Source organism: Delphinapterus leucas, chromosome 14 (assembly GCF_059928025.1).
Source record: "Delphinapterus leucas isolate spDelLeu-1000000601 "Yukka" chromosome 14, BTC_Dleu_Yukka2, whole genome shotgun sequence".
NCBI classification, from domain to species: Eukaryota; Metazoa; Chordata; class Mammalia; order Artiodactyla; family Monodontidae; genus Delphinapterus; species Delphinapterus leucas.
The window spans coordinates 40,407,965-40,432,026 of NC_143142.1; the positions used below are offsets into that span (position 1 = coordinate 40,407,965).

At 40.4% G+C, this 24,062-nt stretch overlaps 1 protein-coding gene across 19 annotated transcripts in view; it reads right to left on the reverse strand.

Annotated features, from left to right (window-relative positions):
• The window catches only part of OSBPL1A (oxysterol binding protein like 1A), a 222,665-nt gene that overhangs the window by 10,907 nt on the left and 187,696 nt on the right, over positions 1–24,062 (reverse strand). For 17 of the 19 annotated variants that reach the window (XM_022586847.3, XM_022586844.3, XM_089894999.1 and 14 more), the window contains 10 exons: positions 18,964–19,098; positions 17,875–17,972; positions 16,498–16,680; positions 11,977–12,084; positions 10,978–11,067; positions 10,617–10,743; positions 7,565–7,681; positions 6,878–7,001; positions 5,514–5,604; positions 60–1,266 (listed from right to left, as the gene is read on the reverse strand). In XM_022586847.3, the coding sequence (XP_022442555.2) occupies positions 1,164–1,266; positions 5,514–5,604; positions 6,878–7,001; positions 7,565–7,681; positions 10,617–10,743; positions 10,978–11,067; positions 11,977–12,084; positions 16,498–16,680; positions 17,875–17,972; positions 18,964–19,098 (1,176 nt within the window). In that variant the 3' untranslated portion in view covers positions 60–1,163. The other 2 variants (XR_016387606.1, XM_022586851.3) reach the window with 2 other exon arrangements.

The window sequence follows — 24,062 nt, forward strand, 5'->3', positions numbered from 1 at the left end:
TTTGGCATCCTATTAAGTGCAGCATTAGAATATTTCAAAGTTTAAAAGAGACCACACTGTTTTGAACATTCTAAAGCCTTTATTTAGCATCAGGTAGATTATTTCATTATAACACTTGTTAACTTCACGACAGCCATTAAAATAACTTACTGGCAGCTACCTAAGGCCCCCTGGAGCAATATCTCAGTCTGGGGTTGGGTAGATAAATACCGTAAGATTAATGTACCCCAATTAAAGGGGCAAAGCTACTGTACAAGTAGGTCTCCATACGTATCTTAAGTACACAGGTGCCTTGCAAACTTGAAATGCACAAGACCTCCTTTTATATAGTCTGATACTTACAATACATGAGTACAACTGAATTTCTCTGGTGGCATTTGCCACTGGGAGTTGAAGCATTTAAAAAGGTTTCTCATTATGTAATGATGGTGACTAAAATCTATATTTCTGGGGTATTTTTGTGAATTGCTAGGTTTTATACATATTTTCAATTCAAACATGTACAACTCAAACATTTGAATTCTGATGACATTAATTATAGAACATTGTAAAAGTAAAATCAGAGCACTAAAATAAGCAAACGAAATACCTTTTCCAGTTTAGAATTTTCAAATCAGGAATCTCTCTTCTGAACATTCAGGATTATTTTTCTTTTTAGAGGTGGGAAGGGGTAAAATTGAGAGGATTAGTAAGAAGAAAAGCCATCTTTTCAATGCAGTCTTTACAAGATGGCATAACCTCTATATTTGAGCATATAAACATCATATAGGAGAATTCTAAACATTTCAAAGTTAAATCTAAAACATTCAAGCATGACAGCCTAAAAATATTCAAAATAACTTGATTTGGGTTACTATATAATTCCATAAAGCTAAAGTTACATTTAGGTATAAACCTTCAGTGAATATGGCAACCATCAAAAAGCATATTCTCCAACAGTTTCCCATATCTCTAGATAAAATAGTAGCAAAATTACCCATTTTTCCAAAGACTTTCATCACCAGTATCCACCTTATGCCCTACTTTTGTTGGGTGAAATGCAAGTTATCATGAGAGGACTTTTTCTCTTTTCAAAAGATGAGTAGAAATCAAAGAAGAAAATTTTAAAACACAGGTTTAAGTCTTATCTGTAGATTAGCCAAATGCCCCAACTTGTCTATGTTTTAATAAATGTCAGGCAAATTGAAGTAGTTTCTGTCCCAGTAGCTGCCCGAGTAAAGCCAGTCCTGGGCTCCGCTGTAGGGATTAGGACCTTGATGGAACCACCTGTTTAAGAGGAAAAACAACAGTTATGGGGGAAACTGTTCCCGATCACAGGGTCCCTGCTGCTTCACTAGCTTGCAGACTCCCCTACTGCAGCGATTCACTTTGTCCTGTGAGTCAGGGATTTCCGAAGAGACTTTAAAGTGCTTTTAGAGAGCACATATATAGAATAATTTTCCGAAATATGTAATGAGACCACCCAAAAGGTTTAAGGATTTTCCACAGCATTCAGCAACAGTACTTGTCTAATTGTTCACCTAGGCCCATTCCTTAAACGCATTCTATCAAGCAATGGGGAATAAGGAATTAGAATACGGAAATTAACTTTTACCACTTACCTACAGTAATACGAAGGTGCCTGATTCAGAGTAAATGCCACCCCACCACCAAACTCTTAGTTTCATTTTACAAATGAGGAGCTCAATGTCAGAGAAGTTAAATAACTTGCCCAAGCTAGTCACTGATATCAAAGTTGTTAAAGACCATGATTTGTCAAATATACTGTTACACATAATCCACTGAAATTAATCTGATCCAGATCTTCCTGGGTCTTCATTTTCTCCATACTAATAGAGATTCATAGGCTGCATCTAGATTTTAACATTTTTCAAATTCTAGAAAGAGCTGCCCTAATTTTCTTGCCCTTTAAAAAACAAGTCATGGGGCTTCCCTGGTCGTGCAGTGGTTAAGAATCCGCCTGCCAAAGCAGGGGACACGGGTTCGAGCCCTGGTCCAGGAAGATCCTACATGCCGCGGAGCAACTAAGCCTGTGTGCCACAACTACTGAGCCTGCACTCTAGAGCCCACGAGCCACAACTACTGAAGCCCACACGCCACAACTACTGAAGCCCGCACGCCCCAGAGCCCGTGCTCCGCAACGAGAAGCCACCACAGTGAGAAGCCCGCACACTGCAACGAAGAGTAGGCCCTGCTCGCCGAAACTAGAGAAAAGCCTGCACGCAGCAAAAAAGACCCAACACAGCCAAAAATAAATTCATAAAAATAAATAAATAAATAAATAACAAGTCATCCATTTTCCACATTCCCAGCTTTCTCTGGGTAATGGAAATGAAAAATTATTTGTTCAAAAGGTTCAAATTTCAATTTGTATAACATTTTCTAATATGATTTAGTTTTCAGTAATATTTATGAAAACAGTTTCGTATGTCTTTGTCATTCTTTCCAAATAAATTGCCTCTAAAAATACTTAACAATTAGAGTGAGCTTAGATTTGTTTGGTTAAGTCCCAAGTGGTCCTATTAATCACTGCAGCAGCACTAAAAACCCGAAGACACAAAAAATGCTTCAGATGAGGCTAATTCCTTGAAGACTGATATAGTAAATGCCCACTAGGCCAGATTTTCTAGAATATTACATATATTATTTTGCTTTTGGGACTTTTCCCTAATTAGAAAAATTAGAAGTCTACTTTAAATGATCAAGATATGTGTGTTTCAGACTTTGGTAACCAAGCTGGAAATACTTTAAGGAACCACTGTTTGATCAAAGTCGCAGAATTTTTGTCTAATACGAAGTATATAATTTTACTCCTTTTGGTCTCAAAAGTCCACGTAGTAAAAGCACTTTTGTAGTCAGGCTTAGTAAAATCAAGCACTTCAGAAAATCAGGCAAATCAAAATCAAGGTAACCAAAAAAATTCTAAAAATTAACCAAGCCTCAGGCCTGTGCCACAGGATTTCTTCCATACAAAGTGGACAACTGGAAAGTCAAGTGCAAAGAGACTGTGCAGAACAGTAGATTCAATAGCAAAGAATGTATTTTTGTTCACACATAAGCCAAGTGCTCTAAAGGCCATGTCTGCAAGGCCTCCCTTCGGGGAGCACTTCTTGGAGAGAGTTGCAACATAGCACGAAAGATGAGCACCTCGGATCTGAAGGTCTGATACTAGGGATTAGAGTTTCTCTCAACATCTAGTCTCTTAATTTCCAGCACTCACGTCTGGAAAACTCTGCTGCCATCAGTGCACCCCCCTCCACATACAAAAAAGTCCATGCTGTCTTTTCAAAGTCTTATTAAACATTTTAGGCAAGCAGAGGCAAAAGAAAAGGAGGGAGGGGGGGTGAGGAGATGTCTGTTCTTTGTTACCCTTTAGTCAATGTTTCTGAGTCTACAGAGTCCATGGGTCCATATCAGTAAAATAACATTAGGTAAAATATTAATTCTGCACGATGCTTGCATTGGGGGAAGAGATGACGTCATCAAATTTTTTTGGCCTCACCACCCACCTTCTCTTCAAATCCTGTGTCTATCGCCAGTCCTCCCACTTTCTCCCCGCATAACCCCACTTATTAAGGTCTCTGGGCTCCTCTAGGAAAACAGGGCAGGATCACAAGCAGCCATTTCCATATGCAGGAACCACAGTTTAAAGCCTGAAAAATCCCAAAGCTGGAACTCTTTTCAAATGAGTGAAACTGGTGTCAACAGGAAAGCCAGCTTTTAGTGTGGAAGAACTGGGGACAGGTTACACAATAAGGTTCTGGGTTTGATTTCTGAGGGCTGGTTTCAGCTCTACCTGGCAGAACATGCTCCTTTACAAACTGCCCCATCCCCGCCCCGACACAAACTGAACCACGCTGTTCAAAAAGCACGTTATCAGCCAGGAGTAGACCCAGTCAGTGAAGGCCACCTCTCACCACTACTGGAAAAAGACTCCAAGCACATATTCATTTGGACAAAGGGTCAGTAGGGTCATTTTTAAGGTCTGTATATTCATATAAGAACTACTGGTGCTAAGAGACAGCAGTGGAAGCAAGCATGTGTAAGGCTCCAAAGTGGAGCTCACAAACGTAGCTTCTAGTTTTTATTTTCAGGCTAACACAGAGCTGTCTAAAGCTCCTTACTTTCTGCACGTAGGACTTTACCTGACAGTAATACTTTTCTCTTACTTTGCACACCTGAAAATGTGGCCAGAAAAATAAAGGAGTTAATAATCAGAAATAGGGAATCCCCTGGTGGTCCAGTGGTTAGGACTTGGTGCTCTCACTGCCGTGGGCCCGGGATTCAATTCCCTGGTTGGGGAACTAAAATCCCGCAAGCTGTGCACTGTGGCCAACAAAACAAAACAAATTAGAAATACGGTACAGAGTGAGTTTTCCGCAGAAGAGACTAGAAACAATGATTAAAATCTATCAAATCTTTTCAGAAGGGATTGCAGGAAAGCAACGTGCTTTTGGTTTTTGTGGTTCTTTCTAATCATGGTCTGCGGCATACTTGTCCTTGAGCGAGTCTCTTAAATGAAATACACCAGCATTTGGTTTCTTCACATACAACGAGGGGACTTCCAGACTAATGGCTTTCCAGTGGTTTCCCAGATCCTGCGTGTGTGTGGGTGGGAGAAGGCGAGCCCTACCGCTCAGCTCCCACCCGAGCAGCCTGGTGGCCATGTGTTCTATATTTGTAGATTCTTTACGTGTTCGTTGGCAAAAAAGATTTTGATGCTAACAAAAAAGTCCAAAAACCACTGGACTAGATGCCATCTAAGGTCATTTCTAGTTCTAATAACTGTGTAAGACGCAAAAGGGCTACCAAAAAATATCTACTAAACTGCTTGTGAAATTATGCCCATATTGGCTCTGAACTTTATTTAATAACTTTGAATAATGGGACAACAGCTTCTACTACATAATATAAATGTAGAAAATGTTTTTATTCTATTCCTATTTACAAGAGATTCTATTACTCAATACAAGTGACTAAGTAACTCCTGATTCTTAAAAAGAACACTTTCAAAATTCGCAAATTTTATTGCCCAGTTTCTGTTGCTGAATGGAATCCAAGATGTCACTTTAACAAATCGTATTTCCACGACATGTCAAGTCCCTTGTGTTTGGAAGAATAAAGGCATTGTCTAAATATCCGTGATACATGATATATGTAATAAGCTAATGGCCCTGTAATTTACTCATATATAAGCAAATGGCTCTGAACCTATTTCATGCCAAAATCTGTAACTCTGCCTTCCCTCTTAAAAATAGAAGGGGCAGTGTTCTGCTGGAGAAGAAGGAAAGGTAGTTTGCGTAACTGACACTTCCTGTGGTAATTGTGTAGGAACGTTTTAACCTTACCTTCCAAACAGTCCTTTTTCTTTGCACACATGCGGCCCTTTCAGCTTGAACTTAGCCAGTGGAAAATACTTGACAACTCGCAGGGTACAGTGAGCCAGGCTCTGCAGTCCCCCGTCTGCCAGCCCCCCCAACCCTGCCCCCCCCACCCCAAGCTCCTCATCGCACCTCGTCTTCCAGTCCTCCTCCAACTTGGACCTGTTCTTGCGGGCCGCTCTTTGTTTCTCCTCAAGTCGCTTTTTTTCTTCACTAGCTTGATCTAGAATCAGCACAGCAGTGAAAACCGTTACTCTACACGTAGAGACTGCCCGGCACAGCACTCAGCACCATCACTTTATGGAGTCAGGTATCAGCACATCTCCATCTTATCAGAACACGAACACCACGAAATTTATCCTGTCAAAATTTTAACATATCCCCAGGTTCGCACGCAAGACCCGGTCCTCTCCTACAGCTTTTGCCCTTAACAACCTCTGCATTTACCCAAGGTGCCGGCTTACTCTTAAGGCCAAAAAAAATCATGTTAAAATGCTTCAGTGAAAAATTGGGTGGAAAAACTGAATACACGTGAAAATTTTCTAAATTCTTAGCGAGACCTCACAGAGCTTCTCCAGATTCCATTCGTAAGAAATTCAAACCGTTTTCCAAAGCGCTGTCGCACTGTCTCACTGATAATTCATGGGGAGGGTCAGTGTTTAGTTAGAGCAGGGTTTCTCAGCCTCGACCCTGCTGACACACTGCACCCCATGATTCTTCGTAGGGAGCTGTCCTGGGCACGGCAGGACGTTAGCAGCACCCAAGGCCCCATCCACTAGATGCCAGCAGCAGTTCCCCAGATGTTTCAGCCAAAGTCTCTAGACTCGGCCACACGTCCCCTGGAGGAAAAACTGCCCCCATTCTGAGAACCACTGAATAAGAAATGTAAAAGCACAAAATAAAATGTCAGAATTAACCAAGGCCAAGCACTTCTTTGAGGCTCACAAGGTGCTATTTAAATTCTGAAATATGTAGTGAAATAACTAGTCAGAATGTAGTTAAAAGTTGATAAATGTGATATTATTGTCCCCAATTCTCCTCTGATATGTAAAATATGCCTCTGGCCGTAGGTATTACATTAAATTAGGGAGTATCACTGAGACAATGAAATATGAGCTGCTGAGGTCCACCTCAGATTCCCAAATTTCAAACCAAAGTTTCTGAATTTAAATTGAATTTTAATTAAAAAAAAAAAATCTCTAGAGACTTCCCTGGTGGCGCAGTGGTTAAGCCTTCACCCTCTCAATGCAGGGGGCAGGGGTTCCACCCCTGGTCGGGGAACTACATCCCACCTGCCGCAACTAAGGAGCCCACGTGCCGCAACTAAGACCCGGAGCAACCAAATAAATAAATAAATACTTTAAAAAAAAGTCTCTAAGAGAGACTAAAGATGGTTGTGCTAACATAGTAAAGTGCTGACAGTGACCAGGAGTAAAACCAACCACCCTCCTCAAAGAAATCAATCTTCACTGGTGCCGCCATCAGGTGCTGGTTACCTATTTCCCCATTTTCCATGGCTCTGATGTCAGGACGTAGCCTGCAGTCTGTCTTAGGAATCACACTCTCCATTTCCTTGTCTACTTCATTCAAAACCATTGCAAAGCTAGTAAAATTATACATCTGAAAAGAAGAAAATGTTCAAATTAACATATACCGGGGCATAACGCAGAATGAAACCCTGAAGGCAGAAACAGTTGACAGTGACCCCGTTCTGTGCTGACGACGGCCTTTCTCAGACCACACATCTCAGTGTTTTCACCCAAGTCTGCGCCACCTGTGGGAATCTGTCTCAAAGAAAGCCCCCCAGCAGGCCTCCCAGCATGAAGAGCTTCCACCACCATCACCTCGAAGGAGAGATACAAGCAAACCCAACATTCTCTGTTCTTCACTTAAATCCTTACTTGCTAGATCTGGCTGCATCACCTTGCATTTAACGACAGTCAGTCTTGCCCCTCAGTAACTGTTAAGGAAGCCCTCCAAAGCCTCACGCCAAGGCGTCCTGGCCAGCCAGACACCAGGAGGCCTGGACGGCACGAATGCCCCGTCCCGGGTTAGAAGCCACAGAGGGACGACTTAGGAGCTTTTGATGACCACCCGCCTCCTCCTGGTCCCGCCTGGGCCGGGGAAAAAGCACCGTCAGAGCCCAGTAAACAGGAGGCCGCACTCAGCACGCCCAGCCTCACCTGGGTCGAATTGGGAGGCCGCGGGGCTATTCGCCACAGGAGAACGCTCCCAGGGATGACAAACACACTCTCGGAATCTGGCATTGGCATTTCATCTGACTCCTCAGAAGCGCTCATCTAGAAGAACCAACAGATGAACAAATGTTTTCAAAAGAATATACTTGCAAATTGTAAAATAAACACCGCTGACTGCACAGCATTAGGATGTAACTGTCGAGGGCCGGGGCACCATGACCTTCTCCTTCTCACATCCTCACCTTTCAACACAGGCCAGGGAGCCAATAAATGCAGGCCTAGTGAGTAAGCACTGTGAGCCTCGTGAGCCTTGTGTGTTGTCTCATTTAGGGTTCTGTGCATTCCAGCCATTATCATCGCCATCATCATGCCTTTACTATCATGTTGTAATATTTTTAAAGTTTTTTTTTAAAGCCAAAAACAACTCATTTAAGTATTGACTGGAACATTATGAGAGCAAGAAAAGATTAAATTCTTGGAGCATTTAACTAAATTTATCAACAACACAAACCAGTAGGGATCCTGAAAGCATTCTATAAAAAGAGAATTTAAAACGATGTAAGGCTAGGGGCTTCCCTCGTGGTTCAGTGGTTAAGAATCCGCCTGCCAATGCAGGGGACACGGGTTCAGGCCCTGGTCCGGGAAGATCCCACATACCGCGGAGCAACTAAGCCTGTGCACCACAACTACTGAGCCTGCGCTCTAAAGCCTGCGAGCCACAACTACTGAGTCTGAGTGCCACAACTACTGAAGCTGATACTACACAACGAGAAGCCACCACAATGAGGAGCCCACACACAGCAACGAAGACCCAACACAGCCAAAAATAAAAAAATGAATTTATAATCAATCAATCAATCAAAAAGATGTAAGGCTAAAAAAGAAACTAACATTTCCTCTGGTTGCACGCCCCCCCCCCCCAACCTGGCAGAGCTGCTAGCAGCTCTCTGTATATTTAGTCCTTATGTAATAAACTCATAAAGTTTTTTAAATAATTTTTTTAAAAAATATTTATTTTTAATTTATTTATTTTTGGCTGTGTTGGGTCTTCATTGCTGCACGCGGGCTTTCTCTAGTTGCGGCAAGCAGGGGCTACTCTTTGTTGCGGTGCGCGGGCTTCTCATTGTGGTGGCTTCTCTTGTTGCAGAGCACGGGCTCTAGATGTGCAGGCTTCAGTAGTTGTGGCTCGTGGGCTCAGTAGTTGCGGCTCGCGGGCTCTAGAGCGCAGGCTCAGTAGTTGTGGTGCACGGGCTTAGTTGTTCTGCGGCATGTGGGATCTTCCCGGACCAGGGTTCGAACCCGTGTCCCCTGCATTGGCAGGCGGATTCTTAACCACTGTGCCACCAGGGAAGCCCACCCATGAAGTTTTATATATAAAGAATTTAAGCCTTTGGAAAGACAAGTCATATTCCCAATGTCACAGTTACCAAATCTAGAACTACTGGCTGAGATATGCAACTTTAAAAACAGCAGCAGGGAGGGACAACACTGGTGACAAGCTCCCCCAAGGCATTTAAATACGCTCGGGAACATCAGAAATCCACGGTGGCTGATGCACACGGGAGGCAAGAGTAGACACAGGGTGAGCATGAGGCTGACTTCTCTCTCCAAGGGGCAAGGCCGTTTTTCTACAAAGATTGACCAGGGATTTTCGGGACATGAGGGGGATTTTCTGGAATTTCGCCAAGGCCCTCCTCTGCCACCCCCCACCTCTGTAAAAGGAGGACGAGGCCATGTCTTCACCAAGCTGCCTTGTGTTGGCTGAGCCACTGCCCAGGAGTTCGGGTTGAGGCCTGGGATCCTGGAGCATTCCTTCTCCAGCCCTGTCAGTCTTGGGGTCACTGCAGAGAAGCGTCAGTGCAACCCCCGGAAGGAAGGAGAAGCAGCGGAGATCCAGGCGGAGGAGAAAAGTGGACTGTGCCCAGAGATGGAGGAGAAGGGAGGGGAGAAGGGCCCAGCCAGGGAAATGCCACTGCCGTCAACTGCACCAGCTGCTCTGTCCCCGGGACCCCAGTAACCGGTTTACAAAGAAAGCCACTCAGACATACACCTTCTGTTTTTGAGGAAGGTTAGGGGCTTCCTAAACTCTTGCATGTGTAAGAGTCACCTGAAGGGCCCCAGAGAGCTCGACACGGCGGGGCGAGGGGAACTGGAAGCTCTGAGACGGTGCTTCGGTGGCCGGTGTGATGCTCAGAGCAGACGGGGGTCCTGAGCTGTCCTCACCAGGAACCCCTGACCTCCGTCAACTCATCTGACATGTGGGTGCTATTGCTGTACCCATTTTATAAATGAAGGTGCTGAGGCGGAGAGAGAGTGGGAATCTGCCCGAGACTGAACCACTCAGAAGTGGGAGAAGCGGGATTCTAAGCAGAGCTCGTGCTCTGAATCGTGATGTCCGTTACTGGAAAGTCATCAGTCCTCCGACGCTTCCTGTCCAAATAGGTGCAAGCTCTCTTTAGCTCAGTCTGCTGAGCGGTCCAGCCTCCCGGGGCCCTGCGACGAAAACCTGTGGCCTCACACGGGGAGAGTCTAACGTTAAACTGTCCCGTTAGGAGAACGCTTAGTAAGAGGAGGACAGCCGTCCAGGAATGAATCCCTTAACTGCGATGCTCTCAGCTTCAGGGATCTCGGATACAAAAGGGCAACACAACTGCTGCAAGCATGAAAACGTACGTGATCATTCTGGGTGAAATTTCAAATATTCAAATGATCTCAACTGCTAATGCACATAAACAGAAAGGAGGACGAGGACACTGGTCTCACTAAGATGAACTCCAACTTTACAAAGCAACGTTGAGCTCTACGCCGCGTGTATAACTGCATGGCACACACCCATACTCCACGGGAGATCATGTCAAACATTCGCTACCAAGGCAGATAACTGGTTCATTAAGAAGGTTCAAGGAGAAAAATTACATGCATTAGCACCAAGTATAAGAGGTCACACTGTGACCCGCTAACAGGCCACTTCCCAAAGGATTAGTACAAATTTAAAGAGTCCCGTGATTCCTTCGATGCCACCTTCCGGGGTGTTCACCTGTTTGCTGTTCTTCTTCTCTTCAGTATTTTTCTTATCATTTTTTTTGTAAGCATCAAATGTGGCAGGGTCAACACTGTATAAACATTCTGTCCACTTCCCATAGAGGGCGCAGAGCTTCTTTTTGCTGTCAAGAGAAACTGATGTTTAGCCAGCAATTAAACCAGCGTTTTGCTGTAATTGAATATTATTATAAAGATGCTTACAAATCGGATTCTTTAAAGAAATAAATATTTCCTTGCAGAAGAAAGAGTTTTTCAATTTACTGAAATGCTTGTTTCCTAGGTAATGGCAGATTTTAATAACATTTTATTTAGTGAACGACACCTATACCAGTCAGCATTTAAAATGGAAACTTTACCTTTTATCTTGAATGTAGCCTTCAACTTTGTGTAACTCCTTACCAAAAAGGCCGCATGGCTTAAAATTCAACACACATTTGTCCGCAGTCCTGTAAAGGAGATAGTGAGCTCAGGTTACCGTTCAACACAGAAGCCGCAGGAGAGAAGAGTGACTGTGAGAACCGTTTTCGTAGCAGGTGCTGCTTACTGACTTCCTAACGCGCATGCCAAGCTCCACACAGAAAGTATCAGAGTTAACCCATCGTCAGTGCTGGACCCGCCGCGGAGAAAATGTAAAGCAAGGTTCATAAAAAATAAGGGACTTGTTGCTGTGGAATGAATGTTTGCCCACCAAATTCATGTAGTGAAGCCCTAGTCACCCACGTGAGGGTATTTAGGGGTCATTAGGTCATAAGGGTGGAACCCTCATGAATGGGATCAGTGTTCTTCTAAGAAGAGATACGGGGAGACGATCCTTCCCTCTGCATTCAACGATTTGAGAAAACGGCCAACTTCAAGCCAGGAAGAGGGCCTTCACCTAGCATTAAATCTGCCAGCACCCTGACCCGGGACTTCCCAGCCTCCAGAACCATGAGAAATAAATGTCTGCTGTTGAAGCCACTCGGCCCATGGTGCTCTGTTACAACAGCCCGAGCCAACTAGGACACTGGCCTAAGGTCACAGAGTAGGATTTGAACCCAACTCTTCTCAACTTTCGTGTTTCTCCTGACACCCATCCCCACGTGAACAATGCAAGCTAATCAGGATCAGCAAAATGAGCTGAAGGAGGCGGGAATGAACATTCCCCAAGGCTGCAGAAGCTCTGAGTTCACCAGTCTCCCCTAATCAGAAACTTTAACATAAAATCTGTTCATTAAATAGATGGGCTTTATTTACTCCAGAGCTATACTGCCTGGTTCTTAAATTATCATCAGGCTGTACTAGAACTTTCTAAAAAAGACTACTGGCACCCTCTGATGACAACTGAAGGGATAGGGGAGGAGGATGAAGCATCTCACTTGTGGTTTGTGATCTCCACGTTGCCGTACTGCTCAATCCAGAGTTTCCCCACAATGATGTTATGTACACAGCAGGTAGGATTTGTCCACGTATATGCTTCATTGTGTCTAGAGAGCAAAAAGAAAACCAAAGCCCAGAAAAATAAGTGAGAAGTGTTACTCTGTTTAAAAAGCGCATTTGCCTCAAACGCTATTACTCAGGATAACACATCAGACTGCTGGAGATGACTAAACTCTAAGACCCTAAAAACTCTGCTGGTGTTAATCACAGTAAAATAGGTATCGTCTGACTCCTCTTACTGTTTCTTAAAAGGATACAAAAGCTTAAGAAAAATATTCTATCTTTCTACCAAACTCCAAATTAAACTATGTACATAATCATCTTAAGCATTCAAAAGTTTGGCGAAAACATAATAAACAAAATTAAATTAGAAGTAGGAAACTGTCTGTTTAGTACTTTCTAGTTCACCAAAGGGAAAAACTTGTGTATGTGAATAAGCTCCAATTTTATACATCCTTTGCTTTTGAAAACATTCGTTTTACATCTTCGTACATTTATGTCTAAATTTATTTTTAATTTACAAACAGTAAAATTCACTTTTCTTGGTGTATCTAGTCCTGTGAGTTTTAGTGCATGTGTAGATCTTTGTAACTACTACTATAATCACAATATAGAACGATTCCATCACACCATCCACAAATTCGCTCACGCTGCCCCGCTATGGTCAAACCCTCCCCCGACCCTAGTCCCTAAACAACTCATTTGTTCTCCATTGCAATAGTTCTGCCTTCTCCAGAATGTTATATAGGTGGGATGATACACCATGTAACCTTTCAAAATTAGTTTCTTCATTTGTATAATCCATTTTAAATTCTACTTATCAATAATTTGCTCTCTCTTATTTCTGAGTAGTATCCTGCTGTATGGATGTATCACAGTTCAACCATTTACTTACTGAAGGATGTTGGGTTGCTTGGTGATTATGAGTGATAGTACTATAAACATCTGGGCACAGGTCTTTGTGAAAACGTTAAGTCTTTATTTCTCCAGAGTAAACACCTAGGAGTGGACTGCGGAGTCATCTGGTTAACATAGGGTTAACTCTGTAACCCTATGTTATCTGGTTAACATAGTTAACGGTTAACTCTGTTCTCCAGAGTGGCTCTGCCATTTTAGATTCCCCCCAGCAATATATGAGATTTCTGGTTGCTCTACATCCTTGCCAACACTTGGTACTGTCAGTTCTAAAACTTATTTTGATTTTGGACATTCTAATAGGTGTGTAGTGGTATCTCACTATGATTATGTATTTCTTTAATGACTAATGCTGTTGAGCATGTTTTTGTGTGCTCGTTTGTCATCCATATATCTCTTTGGTGAAGTGTCTGTTCACATCTTTTGCCCAATTTCTTATTGGGTTGTTTGTTTTCTTATTGTTTTGAGAATTCTTTACACATTCTAGATACAAGTCCTTTGTTGATAAATGATTTGCAAATAATGTTTATGTATCTATGGCTTCTCTCCATTCTGTGAAGAGTGTTTTTCACTGAGCAAGTTTTTCATTTTGATAAAATCTAATTTATCAATTTTGTCTTTTCTAGACTGTGCCTTGGTATTATATCCACAAGATGTCATTGCCTAATCCAAGGTCATAAAGATTTTCTCCTGTTTTCTTCCAAAAGCTTATAATTGTATTATTAGATTTCAGCTTATGGTCTATTTTGAGTTCATTTTTGTTTAAGCTGTGAGATGTAAGTTGAGGTTCATTTTTTTAACATACGTACTTCCAACTGTTCCCACACCATTTGTGGAGAGGACTATCCTTCTTCACTGAATTGGGTTTTTACCTTTGTCAAAAATCAATTGACCATGTTTCTGTGGGTCAGTTCTTGGACTCTATTCTCTGTTCCCTTGATGTATGTGTCTATCCTTTTGTCAATACAACATTGTCTTGATTACAGCAGCTTTACTGTTAAGTCTTAAAATTAGGAAGTGGGAGTCCATCAATTCTGTTCTTCCTTTTCAAAACTGTTTTGGCTGTAGTGTTTCATTTGCCCTTCCATATAAATTTTAGGATTTTATGTATCAAAAATCATCCTGGGACTTTTACATTTAGATTGTGTTAATATAGATTGCTTATAGATCAATTATGGGAAAACTAACATCTGAATTATATTAAGGATTCCAAGTGTGGTGAGACAGTATGACTCCCCATTACTCATAGCCTTTGATAACTGTCATCAGTGTCTTATAGTTTTCAGCATGTGGATCGTGAACATATTTTATTGTCTTCATCCTGCTATCGAGCCGATCCCAGTTATTACTTTTGTTATTGTATTTTTTCAGTACTAAAATTTCCAGAAATACTTTCATTTCTTTGCTCCAATGTCTTTCTATTCATTTTAAGAGTTCATCTTTATGTCATGAAGCGTAGTTATAATGGCTGCTTTAAAGTCTTTGATACAGATTTCAATATCTGAGTCACCTTGGGATTAGAGTCTGTTTATTGTTTTTTCTTTCTTTTCTCTTTTTCTCTCACACAAGGAGATCATAGAGTACTAGACTTTCTCTGACTTATTTCGCTTAGCATAATGTCCTTGAGGTCCATCCATGTTGTTGCAAGTGGCAAAATTTCATTCTTTTTTATGGCTGAGTAATATTTGTGTGTGTGTGTGTGTGCGCGCCACAATTTCTTTGTCCATTCATCCAACGATGGACACTTGAGTTGTTTCCATATCTTGGCTGTTGTATGGAATATGTATAATATGTATAATAATGCTGCAATGACATGGGGGTGCAGATATCTTTTTGAGTTAGTGTTTTTGTTTTCTTTGGGTAAATACTCAAAAGTGGAATTGCCAGATCATAGTAGCTCCACTTTGAATTTTTTGAGGAACCTCCAAACTGTTTTCCATAGCGGCTGCACCAATTTACATCCACCAACAGTACACAAGGGTTCCCTTTCCTCCACATCCTCACCAACATTTATTTCTAGTCTTTCTGATACTAGCCTTTCTCACAGGTGGGAGGTGATACCTCATTGTGGTTTGATTTGCATTTCCTTGATGGTTAATGATGTAGAGCATCTTTTCATTTACCTGTTGACTATCTGTATGTCTTCTTTGAAAAATGTCTATTCAGATCTTCTGCCTACTTTTTAATTGGATTTTTTTTCTTGCTATTGAGTGGTATGCATTCTTCATATATTTTGGATGTTAGCCCATTATCAGATACATGATTTGCAAATATTTTCTCCTATTCAGTAGGCTGCCTTTTCATTTTGTTGATGGTTTCCTTTACTGTGCAGAAGCTTTTTAGTATGATGTAGTTCCACTTGTTTATATTTGCTTTTGTTCTTTTTGGTGTCAGAGTCAAAAAATCATTGCCAAGACCTATGTTAAGGAGCCTACCGGCTATGTTTTCTTCTAGGAGTTTTATAGTTTTCAGTCGTATGTTCAAGTTTGTAATCCACTTTGAGTTAATTTTTGTGTATGGTATAAGAGAGGGGTCCAGTTTCATTCTTTTGTATGTGCCTGTCCAATTTTCCCAAAACCATTTATTGAAGAGACTGTCCTTCTTCTGTTGTATATCCTTGCCTCCTCTGTCATAAATTAACTGACCCTATTTGCATAGACTTATTTCTGGGCTCTCTATTCTGTTCCATTGATCTATGTGTCTGTTTTTATGCCAATACCACATATTTTAATTACTACAGCTTTGTAATATAGTTTGAAATCAGGGAGCATGATGCCTCCAGCTTTGTTCTTCTTTCTCAAGACTGCTTTGGCTATCTGGGGTCTTCTGTGATTCCATAAAAATTGCAGGATTGTCTATTTGTGTGAAAAACGTCATTGGAATTTTGATAGAGATTGCACTGAATCTGTACGTTGCTTTGGATAGTATGGACATTTTAACGGTATTAATTTTTTCAATCCATGAGCACAGAATTAATTCCATTTACAACTGCATCAAAAAGAATAAAATACCTAGAAATAAGTTTAAACAAGGAGGTGAAAGACCTGTATATTGAAAACAAGACAGTAATGAAAGAAACTGAAGATGACACAAATAAATGGAAAGGTATTTCATAGCAATCTTCTTTCTATTGCAAAAGAGAACTTTCAACTTAACCTAATGTCTAAGATGTACCAATGTGACTGTTATTTCAATATTTCTCAAAGTGAATTCACTTTAAAAGATGGTTAACCAAAATATTATAATATATAGAAAGCTTGTCTCATAAGAACTGTCATGCAGTGATTAACTCCGTTTTATCTTAAAACAGATCCAAACAAACACCACAGTCAAACATCAAGTTAAACTTTTTACACATACCTAGGCTGATTAACAATGGCTATTGCCATGTTTCTCAAATTCTTTTACATGGTGGTAGAAAATTTACACTTCATAAAAGCAGTTTCTTTGTCTCTACCTTTTGAACAAGGCCAAGACTGTGTGCAAGTGTATATACTAATGAGTAGGTACACATGAAAAGAGGTAAAGGCGTGATTCTGACTCACTCAAGGAGCTCCAACGTGATGGTTCCTTTGGGTTCTGCTTCTACGCTCTTCCCCCAGAACTTCAGTTTGGGATAGATTGAGCCATGAAAGATGAAATCATTGTTTAATCCTTCAGCATGAAATGCACTAATGGGTGGGTGATGGCTGACCTGCTCAGAGATGAGTCTGAAACCAAGGTCATCTCTTAAGATTTAAAAAACAAACAAAAAAAGGTAGTGTTATATAATAAACTGTTATCACAGAATGTATACATTACTGTCATTTCAGTGAAAAAGCAATGTTAAAGTATTAAGGAAATAGATTTGACAAAGTAAACAATCCTTTGTTATCATCCTGATGGAAGGACAACACACGAGCAATTGCACATATGCAACCCAAACAACTAAAACCAATGTTATTATAAACCTAGCTACTTAAACACATTAAAATAAAGAACACCCACATGAATTTGGGTGATTTTCATGAATTGACAATATTAGCCATGTAAATTTAAAACTTATCATTCCATTTATATTAAGATTGAAGAATCTAATGTATCTCCTTTACAAACATCTAAGGAATAAATGAGATCAAAACTTGTGGAGGGAAGAGAAAGATTCAGGAAAACTAAAGCCAAATGAATTCCCTGTGTGTAAAGAAGCAAGCTACAGCAGGAAATGCAACTCTAGATACATTCATTGCCTGTATGCCAACAGTGTAAGTTTATGCTAATATATTTTATATGGTTATTAAAAAAAACCCAGGGACTTCCCTGGTGGCGCAGTGGTTAAGAATCCACCTGCCAATGCAGAGGACACGGGTTCGAGCCCTGGTCCGGGAAGATCCCACATGCCATGGAGCAAGTAAGCCTGTACGCCACAACTACTGAGCCTGTGCTCTAGAGCCCGCGAGCCACAACTACTGAAGCCTGTGCGCCTAGAGCCCGTGCTCTGCAACAAAGACAAGCCACCCCAATGAGAAGCCTGCGCACCACAACGAAGAGTAGCCCCTCCTCGTCCCAACTAGAGAAAGCCTGTGCTCAGCAACGTCCTCGTTGCTGAGCAACGTCCAATGCAGCCAAAAATAAATAAATAAATTTAAAAAAAAAAACAAAAAAATCCCAATCATGCCTTATGGTCTACATAAGGAGAAAGGATGATAACTAATCCCACAAGATCAGGAATACTGAAATCCTTGTAATGGTTCATTTTATGTATGTTTTCATATTTTTGACATAATTTCTAAAATAATAAATATCACAGAAACAAACAAAATTGTTAACTTTCTTCAGTCATACAAAATGTTGGTAAATGCTCAAAAAATATACATTTTCATTTGAAGGGCTATGTAAATCATGGAAATTCAACTATCCACCTGGAATAGTGTGAAAGATCTTACCGAACTAATTCATAAGTCTCTCCCAGAAGTGGGTTGAAAGGCTTTCCAGTGCGTTCCCACTGAGAAGCAACAGCAGATACAGCAAATGCAGCTACACACTGCGGGACAGAGCATTAGGAGAAGTTAAAAATAGCCTTGCTGCCTCCTCATTCTTCCAGGAACTGAAATTCTGCTGAAAACAGTAATTTACAAAATGATTTTGAGGAGTTTAATTACTTTGGATTTTTAACACGGCTTAATAAGCAAACTAATAAGCAAACGCGGATATTCAGAATGGAAATTACTCTGAGACTCTTCCTACAGATCATCCCAACTGTGCTACAAACTCTCTCAAGGACTTCTAAAAAACTCTCAAATCCTAAATTACTCTTAATTCCTTTAAAATTTCTAAAAAGTACATCACTTTTAGGATGGGGCGAAAAAACTAAACAAATTGGTATCAAGTCCAATGAGGTTGGGAAAAGCTGATTTATATAAATGAAAAGACAGAATGACTCCATTTAGAATGCTATTGCTTTGTTGGAAGGAAAAGAATGTATCTACTATACTCTCCCTGTGTCTAGTCAATCCATATACATCACATGAATGCCTTCTCTTCAGAGGAAAACAAAAAAGTGCAATTCCTTGTTGTCCTTTGTTTTAACCTATAGTAGTATGTGTATATTTATATACACACATAAGCATAAATACACATATTTATCTGTGTATGTATATATCTATTCCTTCTTGGAAACACTGAGAAAGTCTGAAAGAAAGGTTGAATATTTTTACCCTAACACAATGCTACTTTCTAAAACAAAGACTCAGAAACAGCTCACCGACATCCAGGTTTGGTTTTGGACCACGTTCTGCTTCTCTTGCAATTCTCGTTGGTCTTTCCACTATGGTGGCACTCTGACTAGCGGGTGGCGGGGAAGGAACACAGACGACTCTCCAAACATGCTGACTATGTAATGATAACGTTTGCTAACCTCACACTGGACTTAACATGAATTCTGTGTATATATGTTTGGGGCGGGGGGAGGGGAGAAGGTGGCAGAGAAGACTTCCTAAGACTTAAACCTTTCCCAGTGCTTGCTTGACACATACCTGCATCCTTTCCACAGGATCAGCAAATGAACTGGCCTTGTGGATGAGGTACGTATGCTCCATATATTCAGTGAGTCGCTGGAGGAAGCTCAAAGGCTCGTTAAATATAACTGGCATTGTGATCTTGGAGAGTTCCTATTTAACAAGAAAATGGAAACTGTGATGCCCAACATACACAGCAAACTTACATGCTGCTGTCTCTACATAACATGTTCCTGGAAAGGAAGTCACAGAAAACAGCAAATTTAATTAGTATCAGTTCAATTTCATAATTTTCCCAGAGCATCTAACAATGTGGAGTATATTGTTCTAGGCCTTGAAGGAAATACAAAGACTACCCAAACATTCTCCTTGGCTTCGAGGAGCTTGCAATCTACTGGTGAGCAATGAGATGATGACTATTAATAAGTCTGCCTCAGATCAGAATTAGGAAATGGCATATAAAGGTCATGGGGACACAAAGACCAAAAATCTTCATAGTGGGATAAGGAGCAACCACATATACCATTTTTGTGGATAATTTTTCAAAGGAATTTCAGACTGTTTTTGTTTGTTTTTTTTTTTTACGCGGTACGCGGGCCTCTCGCTGTTGTGGTCTCTCCCGTTGCGGAGCACAGGCTCCGGACGTGAAGGCTCAGCGGCCATGGCTCACGGGCCCAGCCGCTCCGCGGCATGTGGGATCTTCCCGGACCGGGGCACGAACGCGTGTCCCCTGCATCGGCAGGCGGACTCTCAGCCACTGCGCCACCAGGGAAGCCCCAGACTGTTTTTGACTGACAACATTGAGGTTTTCTGAGAACACTGATCCATTACACATTGTGAACTGGGGTACTAGAAGGCTATTGTGTATTTCACAGGATAGGTTTTAAATTCTATCTGCTAGAATGACACAATCACAGTAGACTTCCAAAAATAATTTAATGATTGGGCACGGGTCCTCTGACCTGAATTGCAACCTTTCAACTCTGCTTACCATATTCTGCCAGCAAACAGTCGCACCATGAGATCTTTAACAAATTCACTAGGTAACAAACTTATCTTGGGTTTCTCTGGAATAGTCTGATGATCTTTCCAACCTTCCACCTACTATTATTTACCTTTCCCATGAGAATCACATCTTTCATGAAGCCTGCTGACTAAAGTCATGATCACGTGAACAATCCCAAGGTGCCATCGAGCTTGAATGCCACCTGTCTTGGCTCTGACTTTCCCCCTCTAAACATCCACATTCTTACAGATAGGCACAATTAAAAATAAAGTAACCTTCACAAAGCTACTATCGGAATGCATACAAAAAAAGCTCACTCATTAGCATACAATACTGCAGAACGCAGAGAGACATGTAGCAGCTCAATGTAATGAAAAGAAATGGTAGGTTTATTGCTGCCTCACTGGGAAGACAAAGGAGAACGGGAATGTATAAGGAGATGAAGAAAACAAGGCTTTACTATATACACCCTGAGATCTCAGTAAGTGCAAAAATTCACTGCTGGGGCCAAGTCCAGAAAGCTGGGACTGCCAAGGCTTTTCTTAATTGAGATATCTTAGACTCTCTTCTACTTAATAGTATCTTCTTGAGTTTTTTCTTAAAAAAACCCCACAAAAACTAATAGAAGAATATGTAATTCTCAGTCATGGAAGTAAAGACATGAAAATGCTCCTCCCCTCAGAGGCAAAGCACTTTCAACAGTTTGGGATACAATGCTGGGTGTTTACACACACGTGTGTGTACACACATATATCTTATCGGAATTTTTTAATGCATGGGATCTGCTCTATGTATTGGCTCATCACTTGCCTTTTTATGCTGTTCCTGTGTTCGGAGGTCTTACATACACGTACATTACAACACCGAGTCCATCAAGTTCTTTGTAATCGCTGCACTGCACAGTGGTAAGATGTCAGAATCAGACTGAGTTCCACTGCAGACTTTCTCACTTACTGGATGTGTGACTCTGGCCAAGTTAAACTCTGCCAGTTTCCTTATCAATAACATGGCACTAATATAAGTGTATATAACATAATCTACTACAAAGCATTGTTATAAGACTAATATTTGCAAAACACTGAGACCAGTTCTGGGCACATTAGTAAATGCTATATGTATTTGTTAATTTTTTTTTTAAAGTCTATCTATACATATACCATAAACTATTTAATCTTATCCTTTAGAACATGAACAAATATGGTTTTAAAGTAAATTTCTGTAAGTGGGATTTCTGGGTCAAAGGTGTGTACTCACTGGAAATTTTTACAGTTACTACCAAGCTGAATACCTTCAACCCTTTATCAATTTGTACTCCTACCAATGCTTCTGGGAAGTCAGATATTCTTTTAACATCAAAGGGAGGGGCACTACTTCCAATCTGTTCATTCAATCATGGTCATTTTCTTTACACAACTATTTAATGCAAGAATAGTCAAATGTTGTAATGGTGCTGGGTAGTTCATGTATAACTCTAGAATGAAGATTAAAAGACATAAGTATTAAAAGTAACTATAACTATGATAATTTGTTAATGGATACACAATGTAAAAAGATGTAAATTGTGACACTGAAAACATAAAATGGCAGGGAGTGTATAAATGTAGAGCTTTTGTATGTGTTTGAAGTTAATTTGTAATCAGCTTAAAACAGACTGTTATAACTATGATGTTTTACATAAACCTCATGGTAACTACAAAGCAAAAAACCTATAGTAGATACACAAAAGATAAAGAAAAAGGAATTTAGGCATACCAACTACAGAAAATCATCAAATTCACAAAGGAAGACAGGAAGAGGAAAGGAACAAAGGAATTACAAAACAGAAAACAAGGAACAAAAGAGCAATAGTGAAACCACATCTATCAGTAATTACTTTGAATGCAAATGGACTAAATTATCCAACCAAAAGACACAGAGTGGCTGAATGGGTTAAACAAAAGACAGAAAACACCAAGACCCAACTACAAGAAATTCACTGCAGCTCTAAGGACACACACAGATAGAAAGTGAGAGGATAGAAGAAGATATTCCATGCAAATGGAAACAAAAAGAAAGCAGGGGTAGTTATACTTATATCAGACAAAACAGATTTTAAGCCAAAGAATGTAACAAGACACAAAGAAGGTCATTACATAATGTAAAGGGGTCAATTCATCAAGATGATATAACAATTATAAATATTTATGCACCCAAAATAGGGACACCTAAAAGCAAATATTAACAGATCTTAAAAGAGAAATAGACAGCAATACAAGAAAAGCAGGGGATTTCAATTCTCTACTTTCAACAAGGGATAGATCATCCAGACAGAAAATCTTAGTAAGGAAACAATGGGTTTAAACAACATGTTAGACCAACAGACCTAAGAGACGTATACAGAACATTCTGTGCAATAAAGGAATACAAAATTCTTCTCAAGTGTATTTGGAACCCTCTCCAGGGTAGACTATATATTAGGCCACAAGACAATAAATTTAAAAATAGTGAAATCATATCAAGCATCTTTTCTAACCACAATGGTATAAAATTAGAAATAAATTACAAAAAGAAAACTGGGAAATTCACAAATACGCAAAAAGTAAACATGCTACTAAACAACCAATAGGTCAAAGAAGAAATCAAAAAATATCTGAGACAAATGAAAATGGAAATACAACATACAAAACTTACAGGATGCAGCAAAAACAGCTCTAAGAAAGAAGTTCATGGCAATAAACACACTAAGAAACAAGATCTCAAACAGCCTAACTTTACACCTCAAGGAACTAGAAGAAGTCCAAAATTAGTAAAGGAAGGGTAACAAAGATCAGAGTGGAAAGAAATGAAACAGAGACTAAAAAGATAAATGCAACTAAGAGCTGTTTTTTAAGAAAAAAAGAGGGCTTCCCTGGTGGCGCAGTGGTTGAGAGTCCACCTGCCAACGCAGGGGACATGGGTTCGTGCCCTGGTCCGGGAAGATCCCACATGCTGCGGAGCGGCTAGGCCCGTGAGCCATGGCTGCTGAGCCTGCGCGTCCAGAGCTTGTGCTCCGCAACGGGAGAGGCCACAACAGAGAGAGGCCCATGTACCTCAAAAAAAAAAAAAAAAGGTAAAATAGACAAATCTTAAACTATACTCAGCAAGAAAAAGAGAGGACTCAAATAAGTGAAATTATAAATGACAGAGAAGATACTACAACTGATGCATAAAGGATCATGAGAATGCTGTGAGCAATTATATGCTAACAAATTGGACCATCTAGAAGAAATGGATAAATTCCTAGAAACATACAACCAACCAAAACCGAATCATGAAGAAATAGAAAATCTGAACTGATCAATTCCTAGTAAGGAGACTGAAGCAGTAATCAAACACCTGCCAACAAACAAAAATCCAAGACCAGATGTCTTTACAAGGTGAATTCTGCCAGACATTTAAAGAAGCATGAATACGGATCCTTCTCAAACTATTCAAAGAAACAGAAGAGGAGGGAACACTTCCAAACTCATTTTACAACGTCAGCATTATCCTGACGCCAAAACCAAAGACAAAACCAGACAAAGAGAACAAAATTATAGGCCAATAACCCTGATGAACACAGATGCAAAAGTCAAGAAAATATTAGCAAACTGAACTCAACAATACATTTAAAGGGTCATACACCATGATCAAGTGGGTTTTATTCCAGGTAAGCAGGATGGTTCAATATAAGCCAATCAATAAATGTGATATACGACATTAATAAAATGATGGATAATCTCAATAGATGCAGAAAAAGCATTTGACAAAATTCAACATCTTTTCATGATAATATCTCTCAGCAAAGTGGGTACAGAGGAAGCATACCTCAACATAATAAAGGCCATATATGACAAGCCCACAGCTAACATCATACTCAGTGGTGAAAAGCTGAACACTCCTCCTATAAGATCAGAAATAAGACAAGGATGCCCACTCTCACCACTTTTATTCATCATAGTACTGAAGTTCTAGCCAGCGTAATCAGGCAAGAAAAAGAAATAAAAGGCGTCCAAATCAAGAAGGAAGAAGTAAGATTATCTCTATTTGCAGATGCCATGATATTATATGTAGAAAACCCTAAAGACTCCACCAAAACACAATTAGAACTAAT